The sequence below is a fragment of the Heptranchias perlo genome, chromosome 5 (assembly GCF_035084215.1).
Source record: "Heptranchias perlo isolate sHepPer1 chromosome 5, sHepPer1.hap1, whole genome shotgun sequence".
NCBI lineage: Eukaryota > Metazoa > Chordata > Chondrichthyes > Hexanchiformes > Hexanchidae > Heptranchias > Heptranchias perlo.
Window position 1 is genome coordinate 46,773,186 of NC_090329.1, and position 21,942 is coordinate 46,795,127.

Genomic DNA, 21,942 nt, shown 5'->3' on the forward strand with positions numbered 1-21,942 from the left:
ACCAGATGAATGCGAGGCTTGAGAGATGGTGTAGGAGGGAGGGGTTTAAATTCCTGAGGCATTGGGACCGATTCTGGGAAAGGCGGGACCTGTAAAAGCTGGACGGGTTGCACCCAAGCAGAACCGGGATAAATATCCTCGCGGGGGCATTTGCTAGTTCTGTTGGAGAGGATTTAAACTAGTATGGCAGGGGGATGGGAACCAAAGGGCAGGTACAGATAGGACAAATTCAGACCAGGAAACGGGAAGTAGAAAAGCAGTTAGTGAAGTAGTTAGCGACTCAGAAAGGCAAAAGAAGCAAAGGTTAAATAGTGTTCAGCGCAGGAATTTGATGGGGTTAAAGGGTATATACTTCAGTGCAAGGAGTATTACAAACAAAGCAGATGAGCTAAGGGCACAGATAGACACATAGTAGCATGATATCATTGCTATAACGGAAACCTGGCTTAAAGAGGGGGATAATTGGCAGCTCAGTATCCCTGGATATAGAGTTTTCAGGCAGGATAGAATGGGTGATAAAAAAGGAGGGGGGGTAGCATTATTGGTTAAAGAATCAATTACAGTTGTGAGAAGGGATGATATGCTAAATGGATCATCAATCAAGGCCATAAATGGGTTGAGCTAAGAAATAAAAAAAGGGGCAGTCACACTACTAGGAGTGTACTATAGACCCCCAAATAGCGAAAGGGAGATAGAAGAACAAATATGTAGGCAAATTTCCGAGTGCAAAAATAAGAGGGCAATAATAGTAGGGGACTTCAACTACCCTAACATCAACTGGGATTCAAACAGTGTGAGGGGCACAGAAGGTGCAAAATTCGAGATCGGTGTCCAGGAGAACTTTTTTAGCCAGTACGTGACAAACCCAACAAGAGGGGATGCAATTCTAGATTTAGTTCTGGGAAATGAAGATGGGCAAATGGGTGAAGTGACAGTGGGTGACCATATTGGGGATAGTGACCACAATTCAGTTAGTTTTAGCATTATTATGGAAAAGGACAGAGTTAAATCAGGAGTAAACGTATTAAATTGGGGGAAGGCAAATTTTACAGAACTAAGAGGTGATTTGGCAGAAGTGGACTGGACACAACTACTTGAGGAGAAATCAGAGGCAAGCCCGTGGAAAGCACTAAAATGTGAAATTCTACGGGTACAATGAAGACTTGTCCCCTCAAAGAAAAAGGGTGGCACTGCCAAATTTAGAGCCCCCTGGTTGTCTAGAAGTATACGGGGCAAGATAAAGCAGAAAAAGAAAGCTTATGACTGTCACAGCAAACTAAATACTGCAGAAAGCCTAGAGGAATAGAGAAAGTACAGGGATGACATAAAAAAGGAAATAAGGAAAGCAAAGAGATTAGCTAGTAAGATTAAAGAAAACCCAAAGATGTTTTATCAGTACATTAAGAACAAAAGGATAGCTAAGGAAAAGGTGGGACCTATCAGGGATGATAAGGGTAACTTGCGTGTAGAAGCAGAGGATGTGGGTAGGGTTTTAAATGAATATTTTGTCTCCATATTCACAAAGGAAAGGGATGATCCGGACATCGTAGTTAAAGAGGAGATGTGTGAAATATTGGATAAGGTAAACATAACGAGAGAGGAAGTACTAGAGGGGCTGGAATCCTTGAAAGTTGATAAGTCACCAGGGCCGGATGGATTGTTTCCTCGGCTATTGAAGGAAGCCAAGGAGGAGAAAGCAGATGCTCTGAGGATCATTTTCCAATCCTCACTAGATACAGGGGAGGTACCGGAGGACCAGAAGACTGCAAACGTAGTACCATTGTTTAAAAAGAGTATGAGGGAAAGGCCGAACAATTATAGGCCGGTCAGTCTTACCTCGGTGGTGGGCAAACTATTGGAATCAATACTGAGAGATAGGATAAACTGTCACTTGGAAAGCCATGGTTTAATCAGGGATAGTCAGCATGGATTTGTTCAGGGAAGGTCGTGCCTTACAAATCTGATTAAATTCTTTGAGGAAGTGACAAGGAGGATTGATGAGGGTAGTGCAGTGGATGTTGCCTACATGGATTTTAATAAGGCATTTGACAAGGTCCCACATGGTATTCTGGTCAGAAAGGTAAAATCCCATGGGATACAGGAAATGTGGCGAATTGGATCCAAAATTGGCTCAGTAACAGGAAACAAAGGGTAAAAGTCGATGGATGTCTTTGCGAATGGAAATCCGTTTCCAGTGGTGTGCCACAGGGCTCAGTGTTGGGTCCCTTGCTGTTTGTGGTATATATTAATGATTTGGACTTGAATGTAGGGGGCATGATTGGAAAATTTGCAGACGAAACAAAAATTGGCCGTGTAGTCGATAGTGAAGAGGATATCTGTAGAATCCAAGAAGATATCAATGGGTTGGTGGAGTGGGCAAAAAAGTGGCAAATGGAGTTCAACCCGGAGAAGTGTGAGGTAATGCACTTAGGGAGGGCAAACAGTAAAAGGGAATACCAGTAAACGGGAATATATTGAGAGGGGTAGAGGAAGTGAGCGACCTTGGAGTGCATGTGCACAGGTCCCTTAAGATGGCAGTACAGGTAGATAAGGTTGTGAAGAAGGCATACGGAATGCTCTCCGTTATTAGCCGAGGTATAGAATACAAAAGCAGGGATGTAATGATAGAACTGTATAAAACGCTGGTAAGGCCACAGTTGGAGTATTGTGCACAGTCCTGGTCACCACATTATAGGAAGGACGTAATTGCTCTGGAGAGTGTGCAGAGAAGATTTACAAGAATGTTGCCAGGGCTTGAAAATTGCAGCTACGAGAAGAGATTGGATAGAATGGGGTTGTTTTCCTTGGAGCAGAGGAGGCTGAGGGGTGACTTGATTGAGGTGTACAAAATTATGAGGGGCCCAGATAGAGTAGACAGGAAGTACCTGTTTCCCCTAGTGGAGAGTGCAAGAACTAGAGGACATAGATTTAAGCTGATTGGTGGAAGGATTAAAGGGGACATGAGGATAAACTTTTTTACCCAGAGGGTGGTGGGTGTATGGAATTCGCTACCCAAATTGGTGGTAGAGGCAGGGACCCTCAACTCTTTTAAAAAGTACCTGGACCTGCACCTAAAGTGCTGTAAGCTGCAGGGTTACAGACTGGGTGCTGGAAGGTGGGATTAGAATGGGCACCCGATTGTTCTTCGAGACGGCGCGGACACGATGGGCCAAAAGGCCTACTTCTGTGCTGTATCTTTTCTATGGTGCGCTGTTGTACCATGAAGATAATTTTAAGAATTTGCATTCCTGGCACACAGCTTTACCCACTGGCAATGCATATTGGGAATTTTTAATATGTTACCCAAATTTTTAACTCGCGCTTCCTGTGGGTGCATATCAATGTCAAGAGTGCAAATTCATAAATTTACCCCATACATGAATATAAAATGTATAGAAATCACGAACTGTTAGCTTAGAATGTCAGAAAACAGGAACAAAATCTAACTGCAGTGTTGTTGAACATAAGAGCTGATTGTATAATCCAGTATTCCCAAGATGGAGCTACGCCCACGAGACATTTCCTACTGGGAGCAATGGATTGTGGAATCACCCCATAAATGATATCTTAAAGCAACAACAAAAAAAAATGGTTCCGATATTGCAGTGACTGTAACAGTCTTTTTAATGGATGCGTTTGGAGGGGTAATTTTACAACTTCATGCCTCTGGCTAGGAGTGCATTTTGGAAATTTGGGTGCATGCTGCATATGATTTTCTGACCATTTAAATTAGGAAATGTTTGTTCATTGTCCTTTCTTTTTTGCTAGCCCATGGGTAAAGGTTAAAAAGGGAATGGTGGCTGTGTTCTGGTATACTGAAATATGGAGTGAAATTATAGTTCTGTGATTGTTATGTCATGAGCTGAATCATGAATCCATAGTTTAAGTAGGAGTTACAATGCCTATTTCTCAGTGAGTGGGTATTGCATGACATTTTAAGGTTTAGATAAAGGTTACAAATGACTCATTCTGAGTGCGCTATAATTAGGCCATACTCGACTCACATGTTTTTAACAGGGATGCTCACATTTTTCCAACAAATACAAATCTATACAAGTAAGAAGTATTCTATCAATCTCCCTCAGCAGAATCTGATGATATATCAATTGGTGCATTGCCAGAATGATGGGATATTAACTTTAGTGGGAGACCTGGGAGAGAGGGAGTTTCCAGGTATTCTCTGTTATGGCCCTTAATAGAGTAATGTTTTGTGTAAGCCACACAATTGATGAACAGTTTCCAGTCAGCAGCAGTGTCATACCTGCCTCATCGGAAGCTAAGCCAGCCAATTAGAGCTCAGCCATGATAATTGTAATTTAATACCTAAACAAGCAGTCTCTTGCCCCCTATAATACACAATTTGCCGAGTAATTCAGATTGCTGATTGGAAACTTGTGGACGTGAAATGAAAGGCAAGCTTTTTGGACACGCGACTATCTTTCCTGTTCAGGAGAAACTGACCAGGTAGTCTTGAGCACAGGAGTGGAGCCCCCAATCCACCTGGCACGGTGCACTGCCATTATGAAAATAACAGCTAGTTCAATATCATCTCCAATACCCAAACAATTTAGTTGAGGTAAGAAAATGGCTCTACACTATTATGACCAAAGAAAATCTTTATTTTCAAGTGCCAGGCCCACGAGTACCATCAGTGGGCATTTACAGGAACTTAAATTGCAAACAGAGCCACAGGCAGTAGTGAAGGATCTCAAAGGGTTGTTAGAAGTCTAAAGTGGTGATTGAGGCCAAAGCATTTGCAAAGCAGAAATGATGAGAAAAGGTAGGGAGAGACTAAGAAAAAGAAAAGTGGTTTTGTAATCAGGATGGTGATTTGCTAGTCCAAGCTGCATAGAAACTTGCTGCTGGTTTAACTTTACTTCAGATTAAAAAGTCAGAAAATAATTCAAGAAAGGCAGGTGGATAATAGGGGATACATTTTCTGATTCTGAACTGGCAGTGAGGTACCTTGCATGCCACTAGCACGAATCAGAAAATTGGAGGCAACCTCAAGCTAGGACAAGGGGGCAAAAGTTCAAACCATTAGAAAGGTAAATTTAGGATTGATGGAAGGAAGTTCATTTTACAAAAGAGTGATTGACACATGGAATCACTGAAGAAACAGATTCATCCTAAGATAAGGGAGACTAAGGTCTTTCTACATGGATAAGCTTACATAGGCCTCATCTGTATCAATCTTTGAGTCTAGCTAAGGCTGTGATACTGTAAACCTAAACTAGATGGTATTAAGTTGAGTAATGTTATGTTTGTTACTGTACTCTAGAGTAGGCAATATAGGATACTATGATTTTCAACATCACAAACAGAAAAATGTCTTTGTTTTGGAGTTGCAGTGATACATCTCAAATTTACTGTAATTCCAAAACCAAGACATTTTTCTGTTTATGGTAAATATGTTGAAAATCATAGTATCCTATATTGCCTACTCCAGAGTATGGTAACAAATATAACAGTAAGGGATATAGCATGTTCAAAAAAAAGGGTATAGCAGCATTTAATTTCAGGATACCAGAGATGAAGTTGATGCTGTGGGAGGTGAAAAGTTACTCAAGAAAGATGTCTAACTAGAGTAGTTCAATGTGAAAAAGACAAAGCTAACATTAGGGATATGCTGGAGATCACCAGGTCAGCATAAGAAGGAAGATGGTTTCCCCTATGAAGAGTATGTGAGAACGGAAAAGTTGTTTTAACGGACAACTCAATGAAGCAAATATAAATTGGGAATTACCAAGTGGCTTAGAGTCAGAGCTGATAAATATAATGCATGACTATCATGACAGTGCATGCAGGAAGTCATGAGAAGGTACACATCTTGACTAGGTATTCATAAGAGACACATACAACTGTCAGAGTCCTATCGTCCCGTCACCTTCTTCATACGACAAACGATAGTTCTGACTAATTTGTACCATGTTTTTTTTTTAATTCACTCCACACAAAGTCACACTACGGTACCTTTGGCAACACCTAGTATGCTTTCCTGGTCCCAGGCTCTTTCAGCTGTCTGCAGCTCATCAGCTTCTTTAGGAGGTGTCAGAGCCTAGGCCAGCCCCAGCTGAATTCCAGCTTCCTCTTTGGGCTGTGGTCAAGGGGCTCTGTCTCAGCAACAGCCCTGTTTTTGTTGTGCCTCACTCTTAACTCTCACCTGACTGGGAAGGTCTCCACTCAATCCAGCCTTAATTACTTCTTAAAAGGTGAAGTCTCAAGGACCATAACTGTCCTCTTAAAAGGGGCGGTTTCTTAAAAAGGGCCACATCCTTACTCAGGGATCAGGGGCCTCAGTTACTCTGCTACACATTTTCCTCTCCCCGCCCCCCGGCTCTAGGGGCCTGCGCCTCGAGGAAGTATGCTCTGGAGAGGGCATACAGTATTCCCGAGCTGACCCGGCTCCATGCCCAATAATTGCCTTCGCAATCATTTCACCAAGTTCTTGTCGCCTATGTTCAAATGTCCCATGGACAGTCCCTTCAGCTATTTCAAAGGCCAAAGGCCATTGACAGCGTCCGAGTTTTCAGCTTTTCCTTTACATGCAGACTCTGGCATCTCCCTGTCACAGGAGGCCTCACACCAAAATTTTCCCCATGGAAATTTCCCGCTCTTGCCAGTCACCTTGCATTTCTGGTGTAACCACCTTTTTGTTCAAAGGAGCCGATCGGACCTGCTAATGACTTCACCTGTTTGGCTTCTTCTCAGTAAAAGAACTCTTCATTCTGGCTCTTTCCAAGCTCAGTCCATTTGAGCTTTTCCCAATGCACTTTTGAAAGATTGCTGGCAGCCATATCCCCTCAGAGTATAGTCCTCCCAGCCCGTTCATCCAAAAACCATGGTTTGCAGTCTTATCATCTATTTCAACACCTATTCCCAAAGACTCGAATTTCCATTCACCAATTTCTTTGATTTTGCATTCAGCCAACCTGCCTTCAAGCTCTTGGACATCAAGAATAGAGCAGTTTTCACAGAATGCTTGTCAGACGTTCACAAAATGAATGTCTGACAAGCAGGCAGCCATTGGTTCTATTGCAGCCTCTAATGGCAGCTGTGGTTTCTCTCACCGGGTCTTGTAAAACCCCTGCTTCATGCTCAGCAGATGATAGAACCTGATCTATAGCACTTAACTCTAGAACTTGTGTCTCCAGAGGCTACAGTCTCTGCAATAACTTGATCGTCTACAGCCACTGCAGTCACAAGGAATCCCAGTTCATGGGATTCTGAACTGTCAACTTCAGAAAGATCCACCAACAGGGTCACTATCCCCTTTTGTACAGCTTGAAATTTGTCAACAGTAGCTGAGTGTAATTTTACTTCGTGGTCACTTTTCAAAGTTAGACCCTTTGATTCAGGAACTATTTAGTCACTCCCACTCCTTCAACTCATCGTTGGTCCATTCCCTCTGAACCTTAAACTTTTCCTTCCAAAATGCATCCTCCTGATGAAGCCTCTTCATCTCATCCCTCGTTTTCCAGCCTTCCAATAGTCCCCTGCCGGGAAGGAAGTTGCTCCTGGAGGGTCTCATTATTCCAAGGACGCTCCTAGAGGCCAGCTAACTTGTTCCTGTACTCTTCCAAATTGCCTCTAATCGTCTTGACCAGTCAGAAAGATCACTGCCATTTTGCAGATCTTTCCACCTGTTAATGAATGGATTGCCTCCTTTAACCTTCAGTCACCTCTTGCTTCCTTTGAAGAGCTACAACCTCTTCAACTTGGGTTTCATAGGCGGGCTGGAGGCTCTAGTTTTGAGAGGGCAACTCTGCAACCTCAGTGTTCAACTCTTGCACCTTCTGCGCCAACTCATTCCTCTCTAGGTCTTGAAGACCCATCTGATTACTTTCCAAAGTCTGAATCTGTTGAGTGAGCATCTGCAGTTCAGTTTCCTTCTCAACTTTCAAATGTCTTGTACTGCACAACAGAAGCCCTCTCATTGCACATCTTTTCCACCTCTTCCTTCAGCACAGCCACTTTTTGTAACTTACCCTCTCTTTCAGCTTCCATCTCCCTCAAAACTGAGCATCACTTTCTCTTTGGCCCTCAGGACTTCCAGTGGGAGATAGAGGGCAACTTGCTGGGCCGCCCGCTCTTTACTTTGCGAGTCTTCTGCCAGCTGGTGCCTCCGTTTCTACTCTTCCTCCAGCTCCTTGTCCTTTTGCATCAAGGAGTTGTGCAGCTTCACGATCTCCACGTTGAGCAGTCCGGTCAGCCTTTCCTCCTGAATCCATACAGCTTGTCAACCGCTCCTTCTGATCAACCATCTTGTTGACTGACTGCAGGAAGCTGGCGATGGTCGCAGTTAACTGGCTTTGCTCTTCCTTGGGAAGTATCTTGGTGGCCTGCAGGTTGATCTCCAGGCGGAGCTCAGCATCCGCGATGCCCTGCAGCTCGTCGACCTGCTCCTCCAGTGCTCTCTTCGCCTTCTCCTGCACGCTCTTGCTCACACTGTCCGTGGCACTCATCGGGTCCTTCCTCTCAGCCTGGTGCTGCTTGTTGAGGTGTTCTAGCTCCTCATGTAGTTAACAGACCTGTTTAACCAGTGCCCGTCTCTTCTCGCTATTTGCCAACTGAGCCTGCAGGGAGACCACTTACCGTCCCAGCTTCAGCCTCTTTTCTTCCTGGAGCAGTTCCTGGGTGTCCTTTCGGTCCGACTCCAAACTTGACACCTCCTTGGCCTGTTTGATGGCTTTGGACTTCGGTCCCCCCCCCACCGAACGCTTCGGCAGTGTCTTCCAGCTCGGCCTGCAATTTGATGACCTGACCTGTGCCACTTTCCTCCTGACTGTTAACACAGGTCACGGATCTCTCCCTCATCCTGAAGAAAGTCTTCTAAAGGACTGTTTTGGTTACATGCAGACTTCCTAGGCCTTCTTCCGGTGTCCATTTCTGGACTTCCGTATCTCCTCAGAATGGGCAGAGGTTTCCGGAAAAAGTCCCGTACACGCCTTCCTCAGCTCACTCCTAGAGGCCTCGGCTACGATACCCTCCGTGCATGTGTAATTGTACTTATCCTCAAACTCTTTAACGTCAGCCACCATCATTTCTTTAGAGTTTCCAGAACTTATCCCCATCACGATCCTGGTTTAGAGCATCAGCTCTTTATCCACAACCGCCCGCTTATCGTACACAGCACGTTGCTTCCTGTCACTCAGCAATGCATACCCTTTACCCCAGGACTCTTGCTGGCCGTTCTGGATCAGGAATCGATTAGTCCGTTCTGGAGCGTGCAACAATTCAAGCACTTCCTCTATATTCCGTCGGTCTCTTTCTTAGAGAAACAATCCCATTTCTGACACCATATGTCAGAGTCCTACTATCCCATAACCTTCTTCACACGAAAAATGATAGTCCTTGACCAATTCGTACTTCGTACCACGTTTCTTTTAGTTCACTCCACACGAAGTCACACTACAGTACCTTTGGCAATGCCTAGTACACTTTTCCAATACACAGCACCTTTGGCAACATCTAGTACGTTTTCCCAGTCCCAGTCCCAGTCCCAGTCCCAGTCCCAGTCCCAGGCTCCTTCAGCTGTCCGCAGCTGCCTTTTAACTCATCAGCTTCTTTACAGGTCTCAGAGCCTAGGCCAGCCCCAGCCGCTTTCCAGCTTCCTCTTTGGGCTGTGGTCAGAAGGCTTTATCCTAGTAACAGCCCTGTTTCTCTTGTGCCCCGCCCTTTTAACTCTCACCTGACTGGGGAGGTCTCCACCCACTCCAGCCTTAATTACTTCTTAAAGGTGAGGTCTCTTAAAAGGGCCATACCCCTCCTCTTAAAGGGGAGGTTTCTTAAAAGTGCCACACCCTTGCTTGGGGATCAGGGCCCTCGGTTATTCTGCTACACAACATACAACATGGAAGTTGTGGCACCTTTTTGAGGGACTGCAAGCACAAAATGATCAGATCTGGAATTCAGAAATACCAGGAACCCGATATATAACCTGAAAAGGGTTAACTTAAAAAAAATGAAGGAATATCATAAGCAAATTGATTTGGAGAGGAAGTCGAACATTACTTAAGTAGCAGACAGATGGAACACCTGGGACACATGGGCCCCGATATTAGAGTGGAGGCGGGATGGCAGTGGGGGGGGTGATTGCTCCTGTGGGTAACCCGCCCAATAAAAATGTCCGTTTTGCATGCGATCGTGATTCAATTGGTGCCATTTAACGTGGCTTCTGGGTTTGCCGTCCGAACGCTGCGCAGCTGGCGGACCGCACACCCGCATCACAGGCTGTCAGCTGGAGGAGCTCTATTTAAAGGGGCAGTCCTCCAATGGCTTTTCCTGGAGCAAACAGCCACGCACCATAATGGAGCAGCACAGGGGCAAGGCTGCTCCAAGATTCAACGATGCCTCACTCCAGGTGCTAGTGGGTGGGGTGAGGAGGAGGAGGGATGTGTTTTACCTGGCGGACGGGAGGAAGTGGCCTGCCTCTGCCACCAAGAAGGCCTGGCTCGAGGTGGGAGAGGAGGTCATGAGCAGTAGCAATATCTCCCGCACCTGGATCCAGTGCAGGAAACGGTTCAATGATCTAACTAGGTGAGTACACGTATTGATTCTCCGACATTCCGTCTTCCACATCACCGCCCCCACCTCCCAACTCATTCTGCACTGCCAAGACTACTCTATCACATCATTCCTCACACCCACTTAGGGCTCATCCTCAACTTACCTGCACTTCCTCATCTCCTCATTAGTCATCCCACCACTAACACTCAACCTAATCCTCATACAATGTCATTGCTCTGTCTCATACTCACCCTCTGATGCACCTCTTTCACGGTCAGTCGCACCCAAACCAATGCATTCATCGGTTGGCCACTTCACCATCACTCATTCATGTGTCTGTACTTTCTCCCCTTACAGAAGAGAGCTCAGAATGCACGGGAGAGGGCGAGGACCAGAGGGGGGCCGCAACAAATCGTCGTCCTCACAGAGGCGGAGCAGGAGGCACTGGAGCTCAGCCGAACCCTCGAGTGCCTGTCTGTCGGGGACGCTGAGACTGGCACCCGACAAACGTCTGGTGACACAACTTTAACATTCAGCACACACAATATGATTTGATGTTAACATGCCTTGCCATCTTCAGCACCTCAGTATGCCCATCGCAACATGGCACATCTGTGATGATGCTTAATATTGTCTTCTGTTCTCTTACTAGACCTTCAGCGATTCCTCAGAGGACATACCGGCCTCTGAGGGTGCACCGTCATATCTTAGCGAGCCATCCACCAGCGCAGATACTCACACCTTGGTGGGTCCTAGTTCTCAGTTAGTTGGATTGGCACCTGGTGAGTTACCACACACGTGAGCACGAGCAGACATTGGTGGCAGGGGCAGCTGCGGACAGTCCGTGTCGGTGGGAGCACTTCTCTCCAGGCTCTGCTCAGCTGGACGCAGATGCTGAATCCTGGGAGCCATCCTTTAAAAGGAGAATGATCGAGGGACAGCAGCACATTTGCGAGGTACTGGAACAGGTGCCACGCGCACTCTCCACAATAGCGCAGAGGGTGGAGGAGTCCAACTCCTGGCTGAGTGGAGTGAGGGCACAGGTATGGAAGGGAATCTCTGAGATAGTGTCACAGGGACGTGAGCAACTCTCTGAGATAGTGTCACAGGGACGTGAGCAACTCTCTGAGATACTGTCACGGATAAGTGTGGGAATGTCTGTGATGGAGAGAAGGCTAGCCTCCATTGAGCTTCAAGCATGGCTCACAAATGAGTCCATTCAGGTCCTGAAAATGGCCGTTCAGACTCAGAGTGAACAACATTCTGCCGCCTTAAACAGGCAGGCAGTTCCACTAGCACTGGCCTTACAAGGCACCACACATGTCCTCCAAACTGTTGTCCAGCAGAGTGGTAGGAATGATGTGGGCCTGGCCCAGGGTAGGGATGATGGCGAAAAGAGACATGGAAGTGGGGATGCCGCTCAAAGTGCCCCCACGTCTCACCCGTTGCCCCTCTCTCAACCAGTACCCGCAATGCTGCCTCCTCTCCAGGTGGTCGAGTCTGCCCCTGCACAGGCACAGGTGGAGCAGTCTTTGGAGGGACCCTCAAGGGCTCCAAAACCCAGAAGGCATAGGCCCAAAGCAGCTAAGCAATCCAGGCGTGGACATGAGCAACCTGGCACTACCTCTGCTGCAGCCACAGGGGAACGTAGAAGTAGTCGGAAGAGAAAGGTTTTGTGAGCACGAAGGGGATGCACGAGAATTTTGACAGTTGGTCATGTTTTATTTTTATATTTGCTTTTTGCTAAACTCACATTAAATATTATTATTGTCACCACTACTGCCACGTCTTGGCCATTCTTGACTGGCTTCTGTAATAGGGCCCTTTCATAAGGTTCACCATGAATGGCGACACTTGATGCCACCCATTGGGTCACTTGTATGTGTAGTTGCAGGACTGTTTTGTGCAGGAAGGGGTGAGGCGCTGCTCTTTCCAGGTGGTGTGAGGACTGGACTCTTCACACTGTCTGATGTTAGGAGAACCATTCACATATCAGTGACTCTCTGGCCTCACGAGCAGCCAGGTGAGCCGTTGCTTTGCTCACAGGTTGCTCCTCCTCTACATTGTGGTTGGCCGATGTGGATAGGGCCTCCGCAAGCGAAATCCCTTTCCTGTCATATTGTGCAGGGCACAACACACTACTATAATGCGTCCCACTCTGTCTGGTGCATAGTGAAGCACTCCGCCAGAACAATCAAGGTACCTAAAGCACATCTTGAGCAGCCCTATAGCATCTCTTTGTAACTTCCTGCTCCCATCTGCACTACTTACTGTCCCTCGCAATTCAGTGTCATCTGCAAATTTGGATATACAATTCTTCATCCAAGTTATTGATAAATATGGAGAAGGCCCCAGTAAAGATCCCTGGGGAACACTACTTGCCACAACCTACCAATCAGAGTACATTAACATGGTGCCTATTTTCAAAAAAGGCAACCAAACAAATGCTGACAACTTCACGAGTCTTAATTCAGTATCATGTAAATTAATTGAGTCGATGATCTAGAGTAAACTTGAGGATTATCTGTCCAATTGTCAACAACAACAACTTGCATTTATATAGCGCCTTTAACGTAATAAAACATCCCAAGGCACTTCACAGGAGTGTTATCAAACAAAATTTAACACCGAGCCATGTAAGGAGATATTAGGACAGGTGATCAAAAGCTTGGTCAAAGAGGTAGGTTTTAAGGAGCTTCTTAAGTGGGGGGGGGGGGGGGGGGGGGGAAGAGAGGTAGAGAGGTTTAGGGAGGGAATTCCAGAGCTTCGAGCCTAGGCAGCTGAATGCACGGCCGCCAATGGTGGAGCGATTAAAATCGGGGATGCGAAGAGGATGCACAAGTGGCAAGTCAACATAGATTTAAAGGGGAAGATCCTACCCGACCAACCTTTTGCCTTTTATGAAGCGGTATCCCAAGTGGACTGTGGAAAACTCTACGATGTGGTATACCTTACTTCTAAAAGGCATTTGACAAAGTTCCACAAAAGAGGTTATTAGTTAAATTCCCGCTGTAGAGATTCACCAATAATTGGATTCAATAACCCAGTACAAACTAGTAAATTTGCAGATGATACCAAACTAGGAGTGGCAGTGGATTTGGAGGCAGCTAAGAAATTACAAAATGACTTGGACAAAATATGTATGCAGGCAGAATAATGGCAAATGAGATTTAATGTGGACAAATGTACTACTCATAAGGAAGGAAAATGGGCCAAATGTACCCTAAATTATGCTGATATAGTTAAGGGTGAAGTTGAGAAATCTAGGAGTCAGTAATCTGTACCTTTCTACCTTTCACATTCTCAAGACATCACAAATGCTTTACAACCAATGAATTATTTTTTGACATGTAGTCAGTTATTTTTGTTGGCAAATAAACTGCCCACAAACAGCAGTGAGACAAATGACCAGTTAATCTGTTTTGGTGGTGCTTTCTGCAGGATGAATGTTGAGCAGGATACCATGAGAATTCCCTGCTCTTGTTTGAAAATTGCTATGGAATATTTTACATCCACCTGAACAGGCAGGTGGGCCCTCAGTTTAAGAGCTCATCCAAAATACAGCACCTCCCTCACTATTGCACTTAAGTATTATGCTAGATTATTTGCTCAAGTCCGGAACCGACTAATCCCTTGATTTAGAAATTAGAGTACGATCAATGGTCCAAACTGATACTCAACATTCAACATCTTCAACCACTGCACAGCAGATATCAACAAAGCTTTGGAATACTAAATAATATAGTCAAAATAGTAGAACATAAGTCAAAAGATGGAAAACTCAAGGTGAATATTGTTCCACTCAGACCCCATCTTGAGTATTTTATCCGGTTCTGGTCACCAAGTTACAGGTGAGACATTCAAGCATTTTAGTCAGTACAGAGAATTACCACAAGTCTGGTCCCCAGCATGAGATGTCTGAGGTATGAAAGAATGATCTGCATTTATATAAACTGCGGTTTTGGGATCCACTCCATATGATGTTGACAGGATACAGCATTGATTAGCTAGGTCCTGCCTGGTACGAGAGTCCACGCACTCCCTGCTATCTAATTCCCGTTCCCCCGTCTATAGGTTTAGGACGGACGCGGCCTGGGCTGGGGGAGGGTGGGGGATCACTCTGGCTGCCTGCCTCTCTTCTGTGGTCTTGTCCGCGCCCGGGTGGCCCTGGAGGGGGAACACACGGTGCCCGCCGGCACGCTTGAGTTCTTCCGCGACAGGTGGGCGCGGCAGGCAGGGACTGGGGTGTATAGCGGACACTAGCAGCAATATTATTATTTCGTTTTATAAGTTTCCTTTGTTCCTTTTTCACAGTTAAGTTCTTTAATTAGTTGTGCCCCTTACAAGACAAAGAGAACACATCTAAAAGAAATGGTCTCCAGTTGATGACACTGGGACAACCCAGTGTCTCTGTTTCACCCGACGAAGGAGCAAAGCTCAGAAAGCTTGTGATTTCAAATAAAGCTGTTGGACTATAACCTGGTGTTGTAGCACTCCTCACATTTGTCCACCCCAGTCCATCACTGGCATCTCCACATCTGTTTTTGGTGAATCAGAGAAGACATTTCACCCCATCCATCCCTCCCTCCCTCACTCACTCACTCACTCCCCCCCTCACTCACTCACTCCCCCCCTCACTCACTCACTCCCCCTCACTTCCGGGTTCCGCTTCCACAATGCCGCGCGTGCGCGTTGTTGACGATGGCGGCGAGCGGAAGCGCGGCGGTTGCCGGGGCAGTGCTTCCGGTTGTGTGAAGTCGGTTGGCGGCTCCGAGTTGAAGTTGTCGTCATCCAGACCGTCCGTGAGTGGAGGAGCGGGGGAGGGGGAACAGGCCGCAAAGGGCCGCGCTCCGGGCAGAGGGAGAGTGCCGCCCGGTGCTCCCATCTCTGCGTGTGGTCGGAGCTGGGGTTCAGCGGATCGCGTTAAAACCGCCGCCTTCACCCGGGGGGATTGTACAAACCGCACCAATAGATTGACACCCCCCCCCCTCACCACCATCTAAAGATAAACGACCCCCTCCGCCTCGATCACCCCGCTGCTTCAGTTTAATAATCGAGCTTCACCCTCACTCTGCCACGTGTTGATGACAACGAGTGTGTGAAGGTGACACGAGCTGCAGGAACACTGGCGACCTGACCCTCCTCTGTGGATCCCAACTGATTTGTGGGTCTGATGCCCCGCATCAGGACCTGAGTGTGGGGGCGGTGGGGGCACAGTCTAAAAATTAGAGCCAGACCTTTCAGGAGCGAGATTAGAAAACATTTCTACACACAAAGGGTGGTAGAAGTTTGGAACTCTCTTCCGCAAACGGCAATTGATACTAGCTCAATTGCTAAATTTAAATCTGAGATAGATAGATTTTTGGCAACCAAAGGTATTAAGGGATATGGGCCAAAGGCGGGTATGTGGAGTTAGATCACAGATCAGCCATGATCTTATCAAATGGCGGAACAGCCACGAGGGGCCGAATGGCCTACTCCTGTTCCTATGTTCCTAATCTCACCCCTGATTCAGAAAGTCTCATTCCAGAGACTTGAGCATATGATCCAGGCTGACACTCCAGTGCTATACTATCTGAGGGTGCCATCTTTCTGACGAGACTCTAAACTGAGATCCTGTCTGCCCTCTGGGGTGGAGGTAGAAGATCCCAAGGCACTATTTGAAGAGGAGTTTATCCGATCAATATTTATACCTCAATCAAAATCAATAAAATATTATCTGGTCATTTATCTCATTGCTGTTTGTGGGACCTTGCTGCACACATTCCCTGCCATGTTTCCCTAAGTTACAACAGTGACTATACTTGAAAAGTAATTCATTGGCTATGAAGCACTTTGGGACTTCTTGAAGTCATGAAAGGTGCTATATAAATGCAAGTTTTTTTCTTAAGTCTTGGGAGGAATCATAAAACAGTTGTTAGGCCTCTATTTGCATATGCAAATATAAAACTGGTGCAGTGCCAATGCATTTCTCAGCCAAATACCTCTGAACTTAGAGGGGAGGTTGCCTTTGTGAATTGTAAAACAGTTGAAGGGGGAAATTACCTCTAAAGGGGGAGAGTGGCTGTAGAGGTGGCTTTTGGGGAAGTGATGGTCTGGTTGGTATGTTCAATATGAATAAACTCAAATTTTGCTTTAATTTGAAATATCTCTTAGATTAAAAATCTATCAAAACAACTATCTTAACCAGAATCCACCATTTTCATGTAGAAATGCATTTTCTGTGGAAGCATGCCCCTAGACTCCTTTAAAAATGTGCTACCAGTGAAGGCAGAGGAAGGTAGCACTTGGAAAGAGTATACAATTCTAAATTTACTATTTATTGCATTGATCCTATGCTACAAAGAAGAGCGGGCTTGTTGTCCTGACCAGCATTTCTTCCTCAACCAGTACTGTCAAAATCAGATTAATTAGTTGTTGCTGTTCTTGAGGCATTGCTGGTGCAGAATGGCTACCACATTTGCCTGTATGAAAATCATATTAACAATTACTTGAAGTGCTTTGAGATGTTTCAAGTGATGAGGTACAGTGTAAATTAATGTATTATATACAATATATATTGTAACAGTTCTATATCTTTGCATCGTCTAGCACTAGAATTCTGTTTCTACTAACATTCCTCCTCCTGAGTTTAAACTTGCCCTAAACTATTTAGTTATATTAATTCTATTAGAATAAACTGTGATTGACTTTAACATCTTTTTATTTTATTCAGTTGATTTGTTTTTTAAATGTTGTTTAAGCAGTGAGTGCTGATGCCTCACAATGTGAGAAGCAACATAAGATGCACTATTGAATAGTAAGATTGCTAAAGCACCACAAATGAAAGATTGTAGCTACTGAAGTTTCCTACAGTTTAAAGAAAAATATTTTTACTATTAGAATAAAGTGAAATAGCATCAAAGTTACTCAGTTTAATTATTGAAATCAGTGCTGTGGTTATGGTACTGGGCTAACAACCTACAGGTTGTGAATTAAAATCCCACCATGGCAAGTCGTGAAATTAAATTTTAAAAAATTGGTGTTTGTGGGCTAGTACCAGAAAATGATCATGAAAGCTGCTGGATTGTCTTTTAAAAAAACAAACTGGTTCATTAATGCCCTTTAAGGAGTGGAACTTGCCATCACCTGACGAAGGAGCAAAGCTCCGAAAGCTTGTGATTTCAAATAAAGCTGTTGGACTATAACCTGGTGTTGTACGACTCCTTATTTTATGATTGACAGGTGATCCAGTTCCACCCTACATGGTTAACTTTTAATGTCCTCAAGGAGCCTAAGGATGGGCAATAAATACCACCTTGCCATCCTAAGATTTTTTTTAAAGTGAATTAGTACTGTAAGTGTTACCATCTAAAGGAAGTGTCAGCTTGACTCAGTTGGCAGTACTTTCACCTCTGAGTCAGTAGGCTGTGAGTTCAAGCCACATTTTCCGCCTTCTGATGAGGTCTTTAGTTAAGGGCCCTGATCCATCTCTTCAGCTGTTCATAAAGGATCCTATAGTACTATTTGGCGAAGAGCAGGAAGTTCTCCTGGTGATCTAGCCCCATCCTTCCCTCAACCAATACCAGATTAACTTGTCGTTCATCTCTTTGGTGTTTGTGGGAGGATGCTCTGTACAAATTCCAGGCATGTTTGCCTACATAAAAACAGTTACTGAACTTCAAAAGTAAGGCATCAACTGTGAGGTGTTTTGGGCTATTCCATGAATGTGATAAATCTCTTAATAAATGCAAGCTTGTTCTTTATTTCATAACCTCTCCTTAAAGTTGCCTGTTACTGAATTTTGGAAGGATGATGTGTTGCTGGCAGGCCATTTTGTTGATGTGCCACTGGCAATCCTACTTTCAAAGAGCAAGAAAATGTGTACATTATATTCTGCACATTTTGCTTTCTCGAATTACACACGTTTTAAAACATCGCTTTTTTTGTGCAGTAATTAAACAAACTGCAACTTTAATGGCAGTGTTGTTTTTCCACTTTCTTTCCCCCCTTCCCCCCGCAGAAATAAGCTGACATTTATTATTACGGCAGTCTGGTGCAGCTGTTTGCAGCAGAGGTTTTCTTGCACAAAATCTTATGCTAAGCATCTAAAATATTTTGGATATACTGAAGGAAAGGAGAAGTTTAGTAACATCAGATTTTTAACAGTTTGCAGATTAGCTGTTTATGCTACTGTTCGAGAAAAGAACAAAAACCACTAAATTTAATGCAGCAGATATAGACTTAATAGCAAGTATATAAGGGGCAATTCTAAACCAGGTCATTTTCTGGGTGCTTGTAGCACATCAAAGCTTTAATAGTTAATTACAATTTAACGCCAGTGACTGCTCTCAGCACTGCCCGCTGTTCAACCACTCTACTCACCAGTATTCTGTTCAAAGTGCTGGCTTTTGGTTTGGTGGCTGTCGCGCACGGTATTGTTGGATTGCCACCTTCAGATTTAATAATCGCCTGGTTATTGCAATGATTTGGGATTCTACTGTATGACTAAATTTGAGATCTGCTCCACGTTGATACATGATTTCTACCACTAGAGCTGCGAGCAAGCCAAAAATACCATCACTGGCAGCAGTTGATAAATGTGGGATTACAAAATACGATGGGGTAAATTTTCACCTTTAACAATTCCAGTGCAAGACACTCTAACCCACAAACACTGAAGACAAAAATTTACCCCCAATGTCTTTTCTATCAGTCACTTTCAATTGGTCTTTTTTCTACTCTTCAAAAAAAAACTGAAATATTTAATCCCTGATGTACTTCATGTAACAGGAAAGCAAAGCTCTTGTTGCTCCTTTATTTTGCATATGATTCAATTGTGCTACTTCCACTGTGAGAGTTTAAAGTATCTGTTATTTTTAACTTGGAAATGGCAGTCATGCCTGGATTACTAATGCGAGTAATCAGCTCAGGTCTCATTATGGATTAAATGCTGTATCTTTCCTCTTTGGGACAGCTATATTGAAGAAGCCATAGGTAAGCGACAGAGGAGGTTACATCTATCATCTCAGTGAGATGAGCCTCCATCTGCACTGCAGGCAGTAACAGATGAAATTGCTTTGACTCAATCAGATGTATAGAACGTTAAGATTGTTTGGCAAAAACATGCTGCTAGTTCAGGTAGGATTCTAAACTTCATTTTTATTACTTCCAGGTTTCTTCAGATGATCATTATGGAGCTTGGAAAAGCAAAATTACTGCGAACTGGAATTAATCTATTGCATCAAGCTCTTCATCCAATTCATGGGATTGCCTGGACAGATGGAAAGCAAGTTGCCCTCACTGCCATTTACCTAGTCAATGGTGAGGTAAAGTTTGGAGACAGCAGTGTCATTGGAAGTTTTGAACATGTCAGTGGCCTTCATTGGGGTCCTGTTTGTTATACAGGGGCTGTCGCATTGCTTGCTGTTCAGCATAAAAAACATATAACTGTATGGCAGCTACAAAACAGTACATCAGAACACAACAAACTTTTGGTTTCCGAAACTTGTGAACTGGGAGAGATTTTTCCAATATTGCAACAAGGCTGTGTGTGGCATCCAAATCATGATGCCTTAGTGGTACTAACAAAGAGAGATGCCTCAGTGTTGTTTGCGGTGCAAATTGACAATCGTAGAGTTAAAGCAGATATTAAAGGTAGTGGTTTGATTCACTGTGCCTGTTGGACTACAAATGGGAATCGTTTAGTGATTGCTATAGGCAGTGCCCTTCATTCTTACATTTGGAATAATGCTCAAAAGACTCTTCATGCATGCAATTTCTGCCCTATTTTTGATGTTGGAGGATATATCTGTGCAATAGAGGCTTGTTTGGATTTGCAAGTGGTTGTGACAACTGAATTACCCCTTGATAAAATCTGTGGTCTCAATGCTGGTATTACCTTTGATGTTACACCTACGTCAGAAACAGGATCTTTGATCTCGCGATCCACAATGCTGGCTGTTGATGAAAACCGTTCCATGGATATAAGAAGAAAATCAATAGATTCCGCAAGACCTTTGGTAGAAGACCCAACACTTTCATCATCTGGTCCTTTAAACCTGACCCATCTTCTGGCAAATCATCGAAAATCTGATCCCAGCCCTCTTATTCACCTGAAGCGCAGGGATTGCCTTACTGGAAGTGGTCGCGACTCTTCACATCTGATTCTAGTAACTTTCGAGAGAAAGGTGACAACAACTAGAAAAGTAAGCATCCCTGGGATTCTGGTCCCTGATATCATAAGTTTTGACCCTTGTCGATGTACGATCGCTGTATCATCCAACAGTTGTAACATGATATTAGTGTATTCAGTGACCCCTTCAAGTATGCCCAACATTCAGCAAATTCAGTTGCAAAAAAATGAACGGCCAAAGGGCTTGTGTTTTCTGACTGAAAAACTATTGTTGCTTTTAGTTGGGAGGCAAAAATCAAATGATCTTGCTTTTCTACCATCTTCAAATTCAGATCGTTATTTAATCAGGCTTCTGACTAAAAAGCTATTGTTAGATGATGCGTCTGTATTATCAGAGACTCTTCAAATTGAGCAACCTGGTATTAACATCTCTGGAATGAAGAAGTATTTTGAAAATCTGTCCAAGGAAGAGCCAATTACAGGAAAAGAACTATTATTGCCAGGGGATACCACAATTCAATTTCCAAATGGTAGAAGGGGATTTATAGAAGAAGTAAAGAACAACAGTAGTGAGCAGAGCTCGGAAGCAAGCACTCCAAAACTAACAGAAGGAGCCTCACCCATTGCGTCTGCAGTGATTTTAAGGAGCTATGATGCAGAACCTGTAAATAGCTCCATAACTATGCATGGACTTAGGACACCAAATAAGGATTTGATTAGCCCAATCTTGCTTAAGGGAGACCAAACTACACAGTCACATGCTGGCACTTTACTATACAATAGTGACAATGCAAATGACAAAATTGAACAATTGTCTAGAAAAATGGAAAGATTATTTGATAGCTTCACAGAAATGAAGCAGTGCCATTCTCAAATGTCAGATTATATGAGAAATGGAAAGAAGTCTTCAATGGCTTATCCAGCTGATCCTTCCTTTCTTTATGTCATCTGTCAGGTAATTTTTTTAATTAGAATGTTATCAATGCTGTCAAAAGATAGGTGTTTAACTCATACTCTTGGGTATAGAAGTCAAAATTATGCGTTATTTGATTTTGAACATAATCATTGCTACATGAAGACTTCAAAATTTTAATAGTCATACAGTATTTTAAAGAAGAAGCTAAACTTAATCCGGGAACAGTTAAGACTGCACAAGGTTACTATCATGTGATCAGCTATAAAACAGTGCTTATTGTTAACAATTGAAACTGGTTCTTTTAAAACACTTGTTTCATTGTTCTAATTATTTAGTTGGATACCAATTCATTATTTACAGTTGGATATGTATAATTAAAACTGGGAAACATACCATTTTTGTT

The 21,942-nt window shown here is 44.1% G+C and overlaps 2 protein-coding genes across 5 annotated transcripts in view; one reads left to right on the forward strand and one right to left on the reverse strand.

Moving 5' to 3' along the window:
* LOC137321366 (peptidyl-prolyl cis-trans isomerase FKBP1B) overlaps nt 1-15,035 on the reverse strand; it is a 64,485-nt gene extending 49,450 nt beyond the window's left edge. Inside the window, exon 1 of the mRNA XM_067983751.1 lies at nt 14,989-15,035. The gene's annotated coding sequence lies outside the window, so the exon portion shown is untranslated. The remainder of the gene's footprint in view (nt 1-14,988) is intronic.
* A 205-nt stretch (nt 15,036-15,240) lies between these two features.
* Nucleotides 15,241-21,942, forward strand: part of wdcp (WD repeat and coiled coil containing) — a 39,790-nt gene continuing 33,088 nt past the window's right edge. For 3 of the 4 annotated variants that reach the window (XR_010962895.1, XM_067984311.1, XM_067984313.1), the window contains exons 1-2: nt 15,271-17,032; nt 19,664-21,578. Coding sequence is in view for 3 of the 4 variants with exons in the window: in XM_067984311.1 (XP_067840412.1) it covers nt 17,016-17,032; nt 19,664-21,578 (1,932 nt within the window). In the remaining variant the exon portion in view is untranslated. Of the gene's footprint in view, nt 17,033-19,663; nt 21,579-21,942 lie in introns of all 4 variants that reach the window. The other variant, XM_067984312.1, reaches the window with a different exon arrangement.